Genomic DNA, 18,206 nt, shown 5'->3' with positions numbered 1-18,206 from the left:
TAAAACCTATAAAAACTATAAAAAGGTTGTTGGTTTTGTTACAAATTTATGAAAAATCCTATGATTCTCAGAACTTTTTGGATTTTGGAATTGTGAGTAGGAGACTGTATACCTTCAATTTCATCTTCAGGCTCACCAATGAAATTTTTCATTTTGTTGCCATGTTTTTAATTTAAAAGGGTCAGTTCCCTTTTCTGAAAGTCAACACCCTCCTCTAAAAACCTAGCATTTCGTTATTAAGTGGATACAGTATCTTTTCTTATCTCTCTGAGGGTATAAATGATTCTTTTGGTAGTTTGGGGGGTCTACTCCAACAATGTTTCCTTTTTTCAGTTTTGTTATCTATTTTTCCATGTTGTAGGCTTTCCTCAGGTATCTAGTAATCCTTGGTTGTCTGTTCATGATTAAGAATTGAGGTGGCACAGGTGGCTAAAAAAGCAATTGGAAGTTCCGAGTGGGTGAGGTTGGGGGTTTGATGACCTGGTGATTGATTCTAGGTTGTTAAGTAAGCAATTTGTTCTTTAAAGTTTTCTTCTTGAGCAAGTCAGGTTCTCCAGAGAAGAGTCTTCCAATCTTTTAACCGATGTCATCAGTTTCTGAAACTTTTGAAATTTTTGTGGAGTAAGCAAAGTTAGCTTCATGTATTCAAAAGTGACCTGGAACTAATAAGTACTTAATAACATGTTATGATAGTATATGTACATATTTTAATGAAGGCAGCAAAACAGAGAAACAAAGCCTATGCTTGTTTTAAGTTGATATGTATAAAACATTTTAGGAAACAAGTACTTTCAAAATAACCTTTGTATTTTAAGTGAAGGAGAAACTGTATTACAGCCCCTTCCCAATGCATATATGAAAGGTTGACATAGAATAAGCAGAAGAAATTGGAAATGAGACATGGTTATCATCTAATGGCAAGTCTATAAATACAAAGTTTTTTTCCTCTCTCTGTTCTTAAGAGCCTAGAACTTCTTCAGATATAAACTGAGGATATTAAAGTATTTTGAGATTAGGAGACATGACAACTAAATACAATGCGGGACCTTGCACTGGATTCTGAACAGAAAGTATAAACATATTGAAAAAAACTGATGAAATTTAAATAAGGTCTATACTTTACCTAATAGCGTTATACCAATACTTCTTATTACCTGGTTTTAAAAATTGTACTATAGCTATGTAAGATATTGACATTAGGGGAAGCTAGGTGAAGAGTATGCAAAAACTTTACCGTTTTTGCAACTTTAAATCTAAAATTATTTCAAAATTAAAAGTTTAAAAAAAGAAAAAAGTATTTTGGGATGTCAGATTCTAAACCCTTAAATATTAAAACACAAAGAATATTTAGTTGCTTTAATGATTATATACAGGCACAACTGTAAACAAATATTTATATTTGTATTCAAAATATGGTTGGAACTCTTATAGAAGTCAGAAATGGGCTGAAAAGTACACTCATTTCAAATTATTGGCTCGGTGAAGGAAAAAAAAACATATTGAATCTAGTATTACTATTATCCACTCCACAATTAGAAACAGTTTAACTTATAAATCTCATGATCTTATATATGAAAAACCAGTTACGTAAAGTTTCATCTCCTACAGCATTCTCTCTGAAAATCTCATGGTTTTAAGAACAAAAGTATAAATCATTCCTAGTTAGGCTCAATTTCTTTTGGATGGGGGGTAGTCTTCAGACAAGATGTCCAAATGAATTCTCTTCAAACGCTCAAATAGGTATTTTAACAATATTACAAAGTCAGTAACATTTAGGGCAAGGGACATGGTTCTGAAAATCGCAGAATTCAAGACTAAATCTATCAAAAGATAGTAGATATCTTGGCCGGGTGCAGTGGCTCACGCTTGTAATCCTAGCACTCTGGGAGACCGAGGTGGGAGGATAGCTCGAGGTCAGGAGTTTGAGACCAGTCTGAGCAAGAGTGAGACCCCCGTCTCTACTGAAAAACAGACAACTAAAAATATATATAGAAAAAATTAGCTGGGCATGGTGGCGTATGCCTGCAGTCCCAGCTATTCGGGAGGCTGAGGCAGAAGGATTGCTTGAGCCCAGGAGTTTGAGGCTCCTGTGAGCTAGGCTGACACATGGCACTCTAGCCAGGGCAACAGAGGCAGACTCTGTCTCAAAGAAAGAAAAAAAAAAAAGATAGTAGATATCTCTATTAACTGCTAAAAGTACAGCTTGCATGTGAATTACCATGCACTTCATATAGTTTTGAAATTAGGCAATCATTAACAAAGTTTTCATTTGGAGAGATTCACACTGCTTCAAAATTTGCACAACAGTGAAACTTCATTAATTTTTTATATCACACTATTTCAAATCAGAATGATTCAAACTTGAATAAAGTAAGACTGTGATATACTTTATATTCAAGAAAATCAAATGGAAAAACACAGGCAAAATAGCTTGAAGGCATCTAAAAGATGTGTGGAAACTTGCATGCTTCAAAAATCATAGTGCAGCACTTCCCAAAGGATAGAACGCCAGTTCTGTAGGATGTTAACTGGTACTCTGTAGAAAATGGGTTTCACGGTCAAATAAATCTGGGAAACACTGAACTAAGCAAAGTGAATTTCTAAGAGGGAGAACTCACTTTTCTTCCCAAGCATACATTTACACATATTATCTATTCACTCATTTGTTTGTTCATTCATTAAATTAGAGCAGGCTGTAAAATCCATTTTGCAAAACACTGCTTTTATCAGAATGGATTTTAGGACACAAGCTCTGAAGGGCATGAGGGAAGAAAATGGCAAAAGAGAAAAAAGTTATAGTTGGGTGGCTTGTTAATCTAGATTGTTCTATAAGCCAGGGACTATCTATAACACTTTCTTTGAAATAAAATAATTATATACTAATAGTATTATAGCTAATATTTATTGAGCATTTACTACGTGCCAGGCATCATACTTGATATTTATTTTCTTATCTAATCCTGACAACAACCCTATGTAGGAGGAACTAGTCTTATCATTTTTACAGATGAGGAAAATGAGCATTAGAGTATAATTCTCTCATGGTTACACATTTAGCAAATAGAAGGAGCTGAGAGGTGTACCAGCTCAACCTGATTTCCAGGGTTCACACTCTCTAACCTAATATTATATAATAAAAATAGTTTTTTAAAAAAACAGCTTTTTAAAAGTTCAGTTTTTCCTTATAATATCTTAGAAAGTGGGCTGGGATACTTTTCATTGTGTCATTGTATAATGCCTTAAAAAAATAGGAACTACAATTCATGTTGGAACATCAATTAGATTTGTTAGCACTTAAAACTTGCTTGCTTCCTTATTTATTTATTGGAGGCAGGGTCTCCTTATGTCTTGCTGACTGATTGACTGATTGATTGGAGAAAAGGATCTCATTATGTTCTCCCAAGTGCACCTGGCTTTATTATTTTAATGCACATTTTAGAATGAGAGAAATCTGTTTGTATGTTCAAGCTGGAGTTCTCGGGTTTAAAGTTGAAGAGTAAGTGGAAACTAAGATGGTAAGACTATCTCTGTGGATGTCCTTTATGTTTTTTTTTATCATCATTTGCATGGATAAGCAGAAAAAAAGCACTTGAGAGATTTTCTGAGGCCCAGATCTGTAACTAGCTACCTGTAACCTTGCTCAAGTCACTTAACACTACTGACCTCAGCTGTAAAAGGAAGGTGATTTCTAAAATCCTTTTCAGCTTTAAACTTCAATGATTCTGATCAGAGTTTATTCACTTCAAAACATCATATAAAATATTTATGAATAATGTAGACAGGTTAAAGAAAACATGCCCTCAAAATAATCCTTATTACTTCTTCATCCCTGCCATAAGTAAGACGTTAGAGCAGTAAGGGTCAGTAGAGCATAGCATTACTGTTCCTGGCAATTTTTTAGTTTAGTTTCTTTGGGCATTGGGGGTAAGTAAATAAATAAATGAAGGCATGCAAAGCAGAAGAATCAATAGTTATGAATTAATGATATTAACAATGTGTTGAAAGGGTGTCTCGGGATTTATATCATCCAAAGGGCAGTTTTTCTCCATTCAAAAATATCCACACCTGGCTCTAAGTGTGGTTTTCTGTGGCAACTCTTGCATTCTTAGACCAGGCTAGAGCTTCATTATGGATCCAGCTTGGAAACTGCCAAGCTGCTCAGAGGCATCAAAACTCTGAAGCTGAAGGACACATGTAATTATTTTTAAGGGTAAACTGATACAGGACGTAGCTATTTTATGTAGGTTCAGTGTACTCTACCTTTTATTACTTTGGAGGAAAAATGAGAGCCTCTCTTAGAAAAGTGGATGGCTGGATGAATAAATTCCTTTGCAGTCCCAGACTTCTACTTCTAGCCCAGAAACAGAACATGGTAATGATACTGACCTGCAAGTAGAAGATAATATGGCCCAACAATACACAATACAATAGATGGACTTCGGCCCCATTTTTCCATTATGTTCCAGAAATCCTCATTTGGACAAATGTACCCACTGCAAAGGGCTACAACTTCTTGACTATGTTTTTAGTGCGTCATCAATCTGCACGGCACCTTCAAGTGTTATCAATAAAGGAGTCAATGGGCAATTCCAAGGGATAACACAGAAGTAAAAGAAAAATTGGCTTCAACTTCAGAGAAACGGTGTGTAACAAAGCAAAAAAAAAAAAAACTCTGAGGATGACGGGCAACATGGGGTCTGAGTTATCTTTATTTAGATAACTTTATTTACTTGAAGATCTGCCAGTTAGGGCTATAAAACCTATTGCTGACTAATACAGTAAAGTGGACCACTCAGCTATTTCCTCAAATCCCTGCTTTCAACTCAACAACTCTGTTCAAATACTTCATATGATCCTCAACTATTTAGAGTCTACATTTTCAAATTCTTTGGCCTTGCATTCAAAGTCCTCTACAACTTAGCCTTTATAGAATATTATTGCTTCAGAAGGACCATCTGGTCTGGGTGCGGTGGCTCACATTTGTAATCCTGGCCCTTTGGAAGGCCGAGGCGGGAGGATCGCTTGAGGTCAGGAGTTCGAGAACAGCCCGAGCAAGAGCGATACCCTGTCTCTACCAAAAATAGAAAAATTAGCCCGACATAGTGGCAAGTGCCTGTAGTCCCAGTTACTCAGGAGGCTGAAGCAGGAAGATCACTTGACCATAGGAGTTTGAGGTTGTAGCAAGCTACGATGATGCCAGTGCACTGTAGCCAGGGGTGACAGAGCAAGACTCTGTCTTAAAAAAAAAAAGGAGGGGGGCAGGGGGTAATCTGTTCCAACCAAAGACACTAACTCAGAACATCATCCTGTATACCATAAATATATACAATTTTATTTGTCAATTAAAAAAATAAACAACCTTCTATGTATATTCCCACCTCTACATAGGAAGCCCTTTCAATTCTTTTTTTTTTTTTTTTTGAGACAGAGTCTCACTCTGTTGCCCAGGCTAGAATGCCGTGGCATCTGTCTAGCTCACAGCAACCTCAAACTCCGGGGCTCAAGTGATCCTACTGCCTCAGCCTCCCGAGTAGCTGGGACTACAGGCATGTGCCACCAGGCCTAGCTAATTTTTTTTTCTCTATATATATTTTTTAGCTGTCTAAATCATTTCTTTCTATTTTTAGTAGAGACGGGGGTCTCACTCTTGCTCAGGCTGGTCTCGAACTCCTGACCTTACAGGTGTGAGCCACCGCGCCCGGCTGCCCTTTCAATTCTTAAACATTACTGAGAATTTAAAGAGCTTTTTGTTTCTGTTGGTTATGTTCATTGTTATCCATATTAGAAATAAAGCCAGGAAATTTTAAAAGTATTTTAAAATTAATTTTAAATAATAAGCCCATTACATATTAATGTAAATGTTTTATGAAAAATTAATTTTTGAAAACATAGTTAGAAGAATGGTGATCTCTTTAATGTCTGCATTTAATTTATTGCAATATGTTGTTCTAATTGAAGTTTACGAAGAAAAATCTGGCATCACACAGATAGCTGGAAAACAGAAGTATTTTAATAGCTTCCTCAGATAACTGTGGATAGTCTCCTTTGATAATACACTAAAACATGACAAATGGTGGATTCTTAAAGGTTAAATGCAGTGTTGAATATGAAACCTTATTAATGAACTTTTCACACTTTGTTACACTAAAATATATTAGACAATCATGGGCTTTGTATGGACCTTTTACCCATGATTTTGTAACATTAAACATTAGTCATTTGTAAAAATAATGGCTTATTGAGTTACGGAGCTCTTTCAAATGTCAGTACATTACATTTTATGCAAGATTTGTTCCCCTCCATCACATTTAATACTACCACTGATCTGGTTGGGCACGGTGGCTCATGCCTATAGTCCTAGCACTTTGGGAAGATGACGCAGGAGGATCACTTGAGGCCTGGAGTTTGAGACCACTGATCTCATCAGAAAAATCTTTTACAAACTGAGCAGTTCTTAAGCACACAATAAAGGATACAACTTTCTCAAAATTCTAATTTTTGCAGGGAAGCTTAAATTTTACCAATGGAAACAAATACCATCAGTTTTTTCTTGAAGTGACAGGCCTACTTCATTTTTAAGAAAATGTTTGCCAGATACCCAAGTCTAAATATCATAGTTTGTCAATCATTTGTTTTTACAAGAAAAAATTATATTCCATGAAAAAAGTAGCTAGTTCAGCTTGCAACTCAATCACACAAGTACTTTTCCTTGAAACAATAAAAATATCTTGGTGTGCAGCACAAATGCTTTATGAATATCTTCCACTTTGCCATGAAGAATATGAAAAAGATCATGGCAGGAAATTAACAAAATTGATACTTTTTACTGTTTCATCAAGGACATTTTTAAACAAATATACTTTTTTTGTGTTCCTATGAGTTCGTGACAGTGAAGAATATAATGACTACCAGCAGCACAGTTTGGTGTCACTGCCCTGATTCATGCAAACGTACAGGCAATTTTACCCACCATTGGTCTTGTACTGATTGCCAAAGCCAATACAGTGAAAACAGCAAGTAATGTCTTGGTATTATTGTTAGGAAAATAGTTTGACCTTGTAGCCTTCCACTGGAAAAAGTGGGAGCTCCCAGAAATTTGTGGACCAAAAAAACCCACTGTTGTATGTCATTGCCCCTGCCTGCAAGATCCTCCACTCAACTGTGGGCTATGAGTTCCATCAACATTTAGGTGTAGTAGTACCTACCTCCAAACGCATCTCTTAATGAACCCACTTCACACTCTCTCCCTCTAACACTTAACTATATTTTATTTTTCTACATGGACTTTTATAGGTTCATTGAGGGCAAGGGCCTTACCACACATTTTTAAGTATAACTGGTACAGTAACGTGCACATAACAAGTATATATATATAATACATATATATATAAATCTGTTATAATGACAATAACAATGTAAATTATGGGAAAAGATTCAAGCTCTGCAAGGCAGATAACCTGTGTTCAAATTCTCACAATGCTGCCACTTACTAGTTGTGTGATCTTGCACTAGTTATTGAATCTCTCTAAGCCTTAATTTCTTTATCTGTAATAATGGAATAATGACTATATCTATTTCACAGGTGGTTTTGACAATTCAGCGGAGTTAACACATAGAAAGTGCTTCAAACTGTATCTGGTACAGAATAAGCACTCAAATGTATTAATTTTGTTATCATCATTAAGTAGCCCCTGTATATGTACATATTTTTTAAAAACTTATTTAAGGACTGATAATTTGATTTAAAATAAGATAGCTCTAAATTATGTTTTGAAGAGTATGTAAGGGAAGATAAAAATTTTCCTAATTAAAACCTTCCATTTAAGTGAAAGACTCAATTAACATGCTATGTCTCCTAAATAAAGAATTCCAATTATGTCAAACTAAGAAAAAGAAAAGTATTTACATTATGTGGGAGAATGCTAGAGAAATGAATTCTGTTATCTAAACTGGTATGTTAGTTAACTCAGTATTTTTAACAGTATATTTCCAACACCTTTAGAACAACTGTAAGCTTTTTCCCTCCCATTAAAAAGTGCTTACTGAGCATCTGTCATATACTAGTAGGGGTGATAAAAAGAAAGGATGTATTATTTCCTGTCCTCAAGAAAAATATAATCCAATAGGTAGTTAGATGATATACACAAATATAAACTTCATATCTGAAGATTATTCACTAAAGCTTGTCGACTTCAAATACTTTTGCTATTTAGCAAAATATCTAAACATATAGGAACAGAGGTCCCTTCTCTGCAGGCAGGCCAATGATGATCAAGAGTCTGCAGACCCAGGTGGCAGACCCCTAACCACTACCTCTTGCTAATGCACAGCATGGGACCAATTGACTGTCAAAATAAGCTCTCATCTTAAGAACAGAAGATTCTAGCACAATGTTAAAATCAATTTCCAAAATACATTTTTAAAAATAAAAATTCCAGATTCCAATGCTTTGTTCTTATTTTTTGTATGACAAGTCCTTTCTTTTTGTTCTCTCCATGAAGACTTTTCCACATAAACAAGAGCTATACTAAAATGCAGCTGTAGCTCACAGTAATAAAAAGCACAAATAGTGCAAATAGGGACAAATGACTTAAAAAGACCTAAGATGGTTAAAAATAATTATCTGATGGAACTAGTTAAACAAATAATTTCCAAAGCACTTCTCCATTTATGCTCACTACAACCCTGTACAGTCAGGTAGGCATTATTAGTTTCACCTGATAGCTCTAGAAACTGAAAGTTGGGGGCAAAATGATTTATTCAAGACACAGTCATTATAATAAAGATGATACAATCTTTATTTACCTTATTTTACCTCATCCAACCAGCTGTCAAATCCTGTATATTCTCCCTTCATAATTCGTCTTGAATTTATTCTCTCTTCTACATAACCACTGCAACTCCTAGGTTCAGAACCATGCTGCTAACTCTAAACATAAGACTGTTTTCTATCTGTTCTGTTAATACCTGCTCCTCTGTTTATCTTGCATATGCTGCTACAGATTTATCTTCTAGAAGCACAATTCTGCTCACTTCATTTCCTTGCTCAAAACCTTCAACGAAGTTCATATTTCTGAGCCTGGGATTAAAATACCCTTCCCAATTTGGATTCAACTGAGCTTTCAATTGGGTCAACCTTATTTCCCACTAGTCTCCACCAAACATCTAAAGCTTCCATCAAATAGAATCCCATGCTTTTATCCAATGACATTTTGATCTTTCCCATCTCTACATCTTTGCTTTGAGAACTAACTTTAACTCTTCCCACCACCACCTATGCTTGTTTGAACTCTAATCACTGTTAATACAAGGTCCAGATCAATGCTATCTTCAGGAAGCCCAAGCTTCTCTCTCCTCAGAAGTATCGCAGTACACCTATACCTAGTTTCATTTTTGTCCCAAGTATTTACTGAGTAGATATTACGTGTCAAGCACTGTGATAAGTCAGGAAATGCAAAGATGAACAAAAAAACTTTTTCTATAAAAGCTTACAGTTTAGACAGGAAAACAAAAGTGAATAAAAAAACATAACAGCTTATACTAATACATTCCACAAAAAGTGGTCAGCTCATGAGGCCAGGCACAGAGGCTCACGCCCATAATCCTAAAACTCTGGGAGGCTGAGGCAGGAGGACTGCTTAAGCTCAGGAGTTCTAGACCTTACTGAGCAAAAGCGAGACCCCATATCTACAAAAAATAGAAAAATCAGCTGTACATGGTGGCATGAGCCTGTACTACCAGCTACTTAGGAGGCTGAAGCAAAAGAATCACTGGAGCCCAGGAGTTTGAGGCTGCAGTGAGCTACGATGACACTACTGCACTCTATCCAGGGCCACAAAGAAAGACTGTCTCAAAAAAAAAAAAAAAGTGGTCAGTTCAGGATTCGATTTGAGCCCAAATGAAGGATTCACAAACCTAGCTTTGCCTAGAAAGGTCATGGAAGACTTTTCAGGAGAGATGACACTTGGACTGAGTGGGAAAAAATGCCAAGTACCTGCTAGGAGGATCAATGACTATAAACAGTCATCTCTGTTCACAGGCACAACTCAAAGGATTTTCCATTTTTTCTTCAGCTATTTTTAGCATCAATAAACTCTCAATCTATACATATGGATTCCTATTCTTATTTCAGATGAGATTGGGCACGTACAGGGTCATATGGCTATAGACCCTATTATTTCAATATCTCTTCCAGAACTCAAATTGGTTGATATGCAAAATTATATAGTGAACAGTTTCTGGTATGGATGAGGAACATAGTTTTAATTATATATATTTATATTAAGGAGCATAGCTTGCCCTTTATCACTGTCATTAGAAATATATAATCTGGGGGTCTGAAACAATTGGAAATGTAGCAATAAGGGAAAAAAGAGAAAGAGAAGTGGGCAATGGTGAGGAGAGGTGCAGCGAATAAATGTAAAATGCCATGAAATGATTCAGGGGAAGGACTTCTGGCTACGAGGGCATGAACAGGGCAGTGAACCACTTCCTCAAAACAAAATGACAATAGGAAAACTGGACAAAGTTGTCAAAAACAGCCATTTAAGGGTTCTGGAACACAGTCAAAGCAGACAATAAATAGAGAAATTTCCTGAAAAACTGCTAGAGTTTAGAGTATAACCATTAGGAGTACGCAAACTTAATGCCTTAAAACTTAGCTTTATCAGGGCAGTGCTGGGGTTATGAAAACCGGCAGCTTTTGCTGCCAGAGAGGGCAGACTTGACTTGGAACAATGGGAGGATGAAGGGAGTGGTAGAAAACCCACAGCTTTGTCAGCCAAAAGTGGAAAACTTGGTAGGAACCTGACAGGGAGAACATAGCTTGAGGTTGTGGTCTGTGGGGTGAGTGGTGAGCCAGCTAGAAATCTAAAAGGGAGAGCCTAGAAAGAAGAGAATCATGGAAGGGGTAGATATGCTATCCTCACATCCCTGGGTGGCTGTGAAACTACATGAATTAGGAGTAGGACATGAGGGGTCTCAACAGAAAGAAAACCCAAGGCAGACTTGAGAACTGGCTGAATTCTGAATGTACTTTCCAACCCACAAGCAGCTGGACTGACAGAGGGTGAAAGCACTACAAACTTCAGGTGCTTTAGCATAAACAACCTCTACCCTAACCACTGGTTGATTATTAAGCTATGGAGACACAGGTGTCTCCTAGCCAGGCAAAAAAGTAAAATAAAGAAAGAAAATCATGAAGCAGAAACATCAGCGGCCACAAACCATGAAAGAGTCAGATTCTATAGTTTAAATATGGGCAAATTACTTAAAACACACATACACACCTCTCAGGAAAATAAATAACACTCTAGAGTCACTAAAATACATTATGAAAATGTCTAATTTTTATTAAAAAAATTACAAGACATGCAAAGAAACAGAAAAATGCGAGCCACATTCAGAAAACAAGCAATAACTAGAAACAGACTCAGGCCCAGATACTGGATTTAGCAGACGACTTCAAAGTAGTATATACAAATATATACAAAAAAAAAAAATCAAAGGAAAATATGACAAGTAAGAAATTTCCAACAAAGAAATATAAATTATTAATGGAGATTCTAGAGTTCAAAAATATAATAACTAAAATAAAAAATTCACTAGATGGGCTCAACAGTAGATTGGAGATGGCAGAACAAAGAATGAACTAAAAAAGCGATCAACAGAAATTATCCAGTCTAAAGAACAGAAAGGAAAAGGATTAAGAAAAATGAATAGAACTTCAGATTCGGTTTAGATTTAGATTGAATTTTAAAAAGAAGCCAAAAATCCTTTAGGAGAACAGCAAGGGTCCCAATATATGCGTAATGAGAGGCCCAGAATAGAGGAGAAAAAAAAAGAACAAATATTTGAAAAAATAATGGTCAGAAATATCCCAAATTTGACGAACGACATTAATCTACAGATCTTCAAATCTCAAAAGGCCCCAACTAAGATAAAAACAAAAAGATCCACTCCTAGACACATCATAGACAAACTGCTCAAAGCCAAAGACAAAGAGAAAATCTTGAAATCACCAAGAGAAAAACAACTCATCACCTACAGGGAAATAACACAATTAATAGCTGACTTCTCCTAAGAATCAGCTGACTCCCACGGGGGTGGGCAGTGGGATGACATATTTAAAGTGCTGGCAGGAGGAAGAAACCAGCATCCAAGAATTCTACAGCTAACAAAGCTATTCTTCAAAAATGAACACACAAAAAAGATTCCCAGGTAAACAAAAACAGAGTTATCTCTTTCAGGCAGGCCTACTCTAAAGAAAATACCAAAACAAGTCCTGCAAGCTGAAAGGAAGTGATATCAGACAAGAATTTGTATCTACAGGAAGATATGAAGATCACTGGAAATGGTCAATTTATTTTAAAAAGATAAGATTTTTAATCTTGTCAAGAGACTGAAAAGACAAGTCACAGACCAGGAAAAAATATCTGCAAAAGACATTATCTGATAAAGGACTGTTATCTAAAATATACAAAGAACTCTAAAACTCAACAGTAATAAAACAAATGACATGATTTAAAAAACAAGACAAAGACCTTAACAGATACTTCACCAAAGAAGATACACAGATGGCAAATAAGCACACGAAAAGATGCTCTGCATCATATGTCATCAGGGAAAAGCAAATTAAAACAACGAGATACGAATACATATCTATTGGAATGGCCAAAATCCAGAACACTGACAATATCAAATGCTGGTGAGGATGTGGAGCAACAGGAACTCCCACTCATGCTGGTAAGAATGCAAAATGGTACAGCCACTTTGGAAGACAGTTTGGTGGTTTCCTACAAAACTAAACATACTCTTTATCGTATGATCCAGTAACTGTGCTCTTTGGTATTTACCCAAAAGAGCTGAACACTTACATCCACAAAAAACCCTGTACATTTATAGCACTTAATTCATAAATACCAAAATTTGGGAGCAACCAAGATGCTGTGGAGTAGGTCAGTGGATAAATAAACTGTGATATGCCCAGACAATGGAATGTTTATTCAGCACTAAACAGAAATGAGCTATCAAGTCATGAAAAGACACTGTGGTCAAGGTGGGAGTATCACTTGAGGTCAAGAGTTCAACACCAGCCTAAGCAAGAGTGAGACCCTGTCTCTACTAAAAATAGAAAAACTGAGCTGGGCACAGTGGCACGTGCCTGTAGTCCTAACTACTTGGGAGGCTGAGGCAGGAGGATTGCTTGGGCCCAAAAGTTGGAGGCTGTAGTGCGCTAGAATGCGCCACTGCACTCTAGCTAGGGCAACAGAGTGAGACTCTGTCCCCACCCCACAAAAAAAAGTAGAAATTGAAATGCATATTATTAAGTGAAAGAAGCCAATCTAAAAAAGCTACATACTGTATGATTCCAATTATATGATATTCTGGAAAATGCAAAACTATATAGACAGTAAAAAGATCAGCGGATGCAGTGGGGTGGGAGAGAAACCAAGAGGAGGAAAGGATGAACAAGCAGAGCACCAAGGATTTTTTGAGCAATGAAACTACTGTCTATGATACTGTAATGGTAGATACTTGTTATACATTTATCCAAATCCATAGAATGTACAACACCAAGAATGAACCCTAATGTAAACTAAGGACTTTACGTGATAATGATATATCGATATAGGTTTATCACTGTAACAAATGCACCACTCTGGTGGGAGATGTTGATAGTGGGAGAGGCTAAGGGACTGGGGGAGGAGACAGTATATGAGGTATGTCTGTACCTTCCTCTCAATTTTGCCGTGAACCTACAACTACTCTAAAAAAAAAATAGTCTTTAAGAAATAATCACTTAAGATTGTTTAAAACAATAATTATGATACTGCATTGTTGTATTTCTAATATATACAGGTAAAAATATATGATGAAAATAGCACAAAGGAGTGTGGGGAATAAAGCTATATTGGAGCAAAGCTGCTACAGTTTACCAGAATAATGTATACATACACACACATATACACACGACCATCAGTAAGTTCTGGTAAGTTAGATGTAATCCCTTGACCAAGCACTAAGAAAATATAAGAATAACTACACAAACAAAAAATAACTAATAAAAAAAAAATCACAAAGGGAGTTAATTAAAAGGTACAGTAAAAATTATTTAACAGAGATCACTAAAGAAGGAACAAAGGAAAAAAAAGACATGAGACATAGTAAAATGGTAGACATAAATCTACCTATGTTAATAATTATATTAAAATGTAAATAGACTGAACGCTCTAATAAAAAGATGGAAATTATCAGCCTGGATAAAGCAGTAAGATCCAATTGTATTTTTTTTTTTTTTTTTTTGAGACAGTGTCTCACTCTGTTGCCAGGACTAGAGTGCCGTGGCGTCAGCCTAGCTCACAGCAACCTCAAACTCCTGGGCTCAAGCGATCCTCCTGCCTCAGCCTCCCAAGTAGCTGGGACTACAGGCATGCGCCACCATGCCTGGCTCATTTTTTCTATATATATTTTTTTAGCTGTCCATATAATTTCTTTCTATTTTTAGTAGAGATGGTGTCTCGCTCTTGCTCAGGCTGGTCTCGAACTCCTGAGCTCAAATAATCTGCCCACCTTGGCCTCCCAGAGTGCTAGGATTACAGGCATGAGCCACCATGCCCGGCCCCAATTGTATTTTTAAACAAGAGATACACTTGAGATTCACAGCATTTGAAATAAAATGATGGAAAAGGTATGTCGTGTAAACGGTAAACCATGAGAGGTCTAAAATAATTATATTTATATCATATAAAATAGACGTAAGACAAGACACAGTAATAGAGACAAAGAGGGATACTTCATATTGATAAAACAACGAATTGGTTAGGAACATTCTGTAGGATAGACCATCTACTAAAACAAGTCTCAATAAATTTTTAAAAATTGAAATCATGGAAAGTATGATCTCAAACCACAAAGAAATTAAATTATAAATCAAGAACAACAAAAAAGAAATTTGAGGAATCCCCAAACATTTGGAAATTAAACAACATACTTCCATGCAACCCAGGATCAAAGAAGGAACCACAAAGAAATTTTAAAAAATGTACTGAATGAAATGAAAATGACAATACAACAGATCAGATTTTATGGGATGCAGCTAAAAGGAAACTTCAGGAGAAATTTACAGCTTTAAACCAAAAAGGAAGAAAATCTAAAATCAATCACTTAAGCTTTCCACTTGAGAAGTGAGGAAAATAAGACCAAATCAAACCGAAAGCAAGTACAGGGAGGCAAATGATAAAGACCTGAGTGGAGATCAATGAAATATAAAACAGAAGAATGACAAATAAAAAGCAATGAAACCAAAAGCTGGCTTTCTGGAAAAATCTGCAAAACTAACAAACCTTGGATAGAAGGACCAAGAAAAAAGAGAGAAGACATAAATTACCAAATCAAGAATGAAAGTGGGGCTATCACTACAGACCCTATAGAAATTAAAAGGATATAAGATTATTATGAATAACTTTATGCCAACAAAACTGACAATTTAGATGAAATAGACAAATTCCTAGAAGGACACAAATTCCTAAAACTGACAGGAAACAGAGAATAAAAATACAAAAAAAAAAGAAAGAAAATAGACGGATAACTAGTATAGAAATAGATTTAATAATTAAAATACTTTGAAAAGGCTCAAATATATATTTTATTTCTTCTTTTTCACTTCTTGAGTTGAAATAGTTTTTCAGCTAGAACTGTGAATTCATGATCGTTTGAAAGTTATTTTGGAAATTCAGCCAATATAGCAGCCTGTATATTCATGATTCTAGAACATATGCTATGGTAAGCCTCATTTGTTGCCTATAATGCCTAGACTCTTCAAATAAATTATCTATTATAGTCCACTTACTTATGAAATATAAAATTATGTATTTATATATAACTAATTAACATTGAAAACATGTTTTCAAGGAAAGAAGGGATTCCTTTGTGGTTCAGTATCTAATCTAAAAACATGGGAAGTAGCTGCAGGTTAAATGCATCTTTATGCAACAAGAAGCTTCTACTCTAAGACTTTATTTTGGGAGGCTGAGGTGGGAGGAATGCTTGAAGCCAGGAGTTTGAAACCAGCTTGGGCAACATAGCAAGACCCCATCTCTACAAAAAATAAAAAAATAAGCTGGGCATGGTGGCATATGCTTTTAGTTCTAGAATAGCTACTCAGGAGGCTGAGGAGGGAGGATCACCTGAGTCCAGGAGTCTGAGGCTGCAGTGAGCTATGATCGTGCCATTGCACTCCAGCCTGGGTGACAGAGCAAGATGCTGTCTCAAAAAATAAAAAAAGGCTTTATTTGAAAGTAAATCTTACCAAGTAGCTTGAAGGCTGAATAAATCTCTCCTTCTGAAAAACAGATATAGGCAAGGAAAAAAAGAAATCTAAAAACTAAAGATAGGTCTTTCTATGCAGAGCACAGAACACTTCTATCTTTAGAAATACACCCACAATCCCACAGACAATACGATTTCACGTATTATTGATATGTACATGATACATACCTATTGTTAATATATGACATTTCCTTTACTTCAGCAAGTTAGTAGTAAGAGATGAAGTCAAAGAGGTGGGCTGGGGCTAGGGACTAGTAAACCAAATACAGAGTTTGGATTTTATTCTAATTGTGTTAGGGTACTATTAAGAGTTAAGCAGGAAAACAGCATGACTTGCATTAAAAAAACAAAACCATCTTGGCTGCTAAGGCGAGAGTGAATAAGTTAGGCAAAGGTAATACAGGAAATAAGTGATGAGGTTTAGACTGGAGTGGTAACGATGGTGACAAATACCTTGTGAGAATTAAACTCTCTTAAATCTCGTAACAGCCTCTTGAGGTAGGTACTATTATCTTCATTTTACAGCAAGCCAAGGCAGGGAGAGATTAAATAACTGGCCCAAGGTCATACAACTTAGTAGAGGCCATACTGAAACTCAAACCCACGTAATCTAGTAGAAAAGCTGAGCTCTTCCATCTGTAGTAGTAAAATGCAGAGACGAGGTTGAAGTGGTAAATGTTTTATAGCTAAGATTGTCAGGATGTGCTAATGGGATTAGATGTAGAGATGAAGGAAATAAAGAATGACTCCTAGGTTTTGCTTGAGCAACTAAGTGAATCTGGTAATATAATTACATATAGAGAGGATATAAAATAAGAAAAAAGGGGTTCTAGGACCCAACTTGGAGTACTGTACCATTTAAAAGTTGAACAGAGGAGGAGGAACCAGCAAAACACTCAGACTTAGCCAGGAAATTGGGAGAGCACAAAAGCCAAGAAGACTAAGTATTGCAAGGAGGAGGAAGGAGAACATATAGAATGTTGCTGAGAGATTGTGTAGATGAGAGCACAGAAGGGAACATGAGATTTTGCAAAATGAAGGTTACTAGTGAAGTTGAAAAGAACAAAATCCTCCTAAATTTACTTTCACCACTATACTTACCTTGTTATACTGTCTGTCTCATCTTGAGACTAAAAGCTCCTGGGCAGTAACTGTGAGTTTTAATTCTAAATCCCTATCTTCTAATTACAATGCTTGGAACAGAACTGAAATTACATTAATGCTATATAATGGAATGTAAATGCTAAATTAATTCAAAGGGCTTTCTGGTCTTACGATTAAGGATATGACTGACATGCATCCTTTCGTTTTCTACTTCATGATTCACATACCGTAAGAGATCCGTTTTGTGTGCTAGGTGAGTTGCTACTCTGCTCTCCATGGGCTTGTGTACTTCCATAGAGTGTCAGGTTATGCTCACTGGTCTGGCCGGCATAGTCCTGAGTGTGTGGCACTCCGTATTCTGTGGGAATTCCATTCTGTGGAGGTGGTGGAAATGGGATGGTAGTAAAAGGCTGAACCATTGCGTCAGGAGTTGTTGTTGGCTCCTGGTTACCCTAAAACAAACAATGAGAAAGAGAAAATAAGGAGAAAAAATCACTTTAAATCCCTGTTACATAATTATTTTTAAGGTGAATATACAGAATTCTCTGAATATTTTCTCACTATACAGGTAAAACAGAATACTTATTGCCCCAGGATTGGGGAAAATATTATTATACATACACACATAGACATATGTATGCAGACACACACACTCCAACTTATGTCAATGCTGTGGCTATTAGACAGGTCCACAACCATATTAGTGGACTAGATGCCAAAAGGTTAAAATTTTTTCCTTTAAACCAAGTTTTTAAAAAAATGCCAGGAAATTT

The 18,206-nt window shown here is 36.1% G+C and overlaps 1 protein-coding gene and 1 long non-coding RNA gene across 19 annotated transcripts in view; one reads left to right on the top strand and one right to left on the bottom strand.

Annotated features, from left to right (window-relative positions):
* RBFOX2 (RNA binding fox-1 homolog 2) overlaps nt 1-18,206 on the bottom strand; it is a 270,397-nt gene that overhangs the window by 51,108 nt on the left and 201,083 nt on the right. For all 17 annotated transcript variants that reach the window (XM_045552977.1, XM_045552982.1, XM_045552979.1 and 14 more), the window contains one exon: nt 17,661-17,885. In XM_045552977.1, coding sequence (XP_045408933.1) covers nt 17,661-17,885 — 225 coding nt within the window. The remainder of the gene's footprint in view (nt 1-17,660; nt 17,886-18,206) is intronic.
* LOC123639315 overlaps nt 1-18,206 on the top strand; it is a 95,367-nt gene that overhangs the window by 54,756 nt on the left and 22,405 nt on the right. The gene's annotated exons all lie outside the window — the stretch shown is intronic.

The sequence above is a fragment of the Lemur catta genome, chromosome 6, assembly GCF_020740605.2.
Source record: "Lemur catta isolate mLemCat1 chromosome 6, mLemCat1.pri, whole genome shotgun sequence".
NCBI classification, from domain to species: Eukaryota; Metazoa; Chordata; class Mammalia; order Primates; family Lemuridae; genus Lemur; species Lemur catta.
The sequence above is the reverse complement of the archived record's forward strand: the minus strand, read 5'-3'. Positions and strand labels throughout refer to the sequence as shown.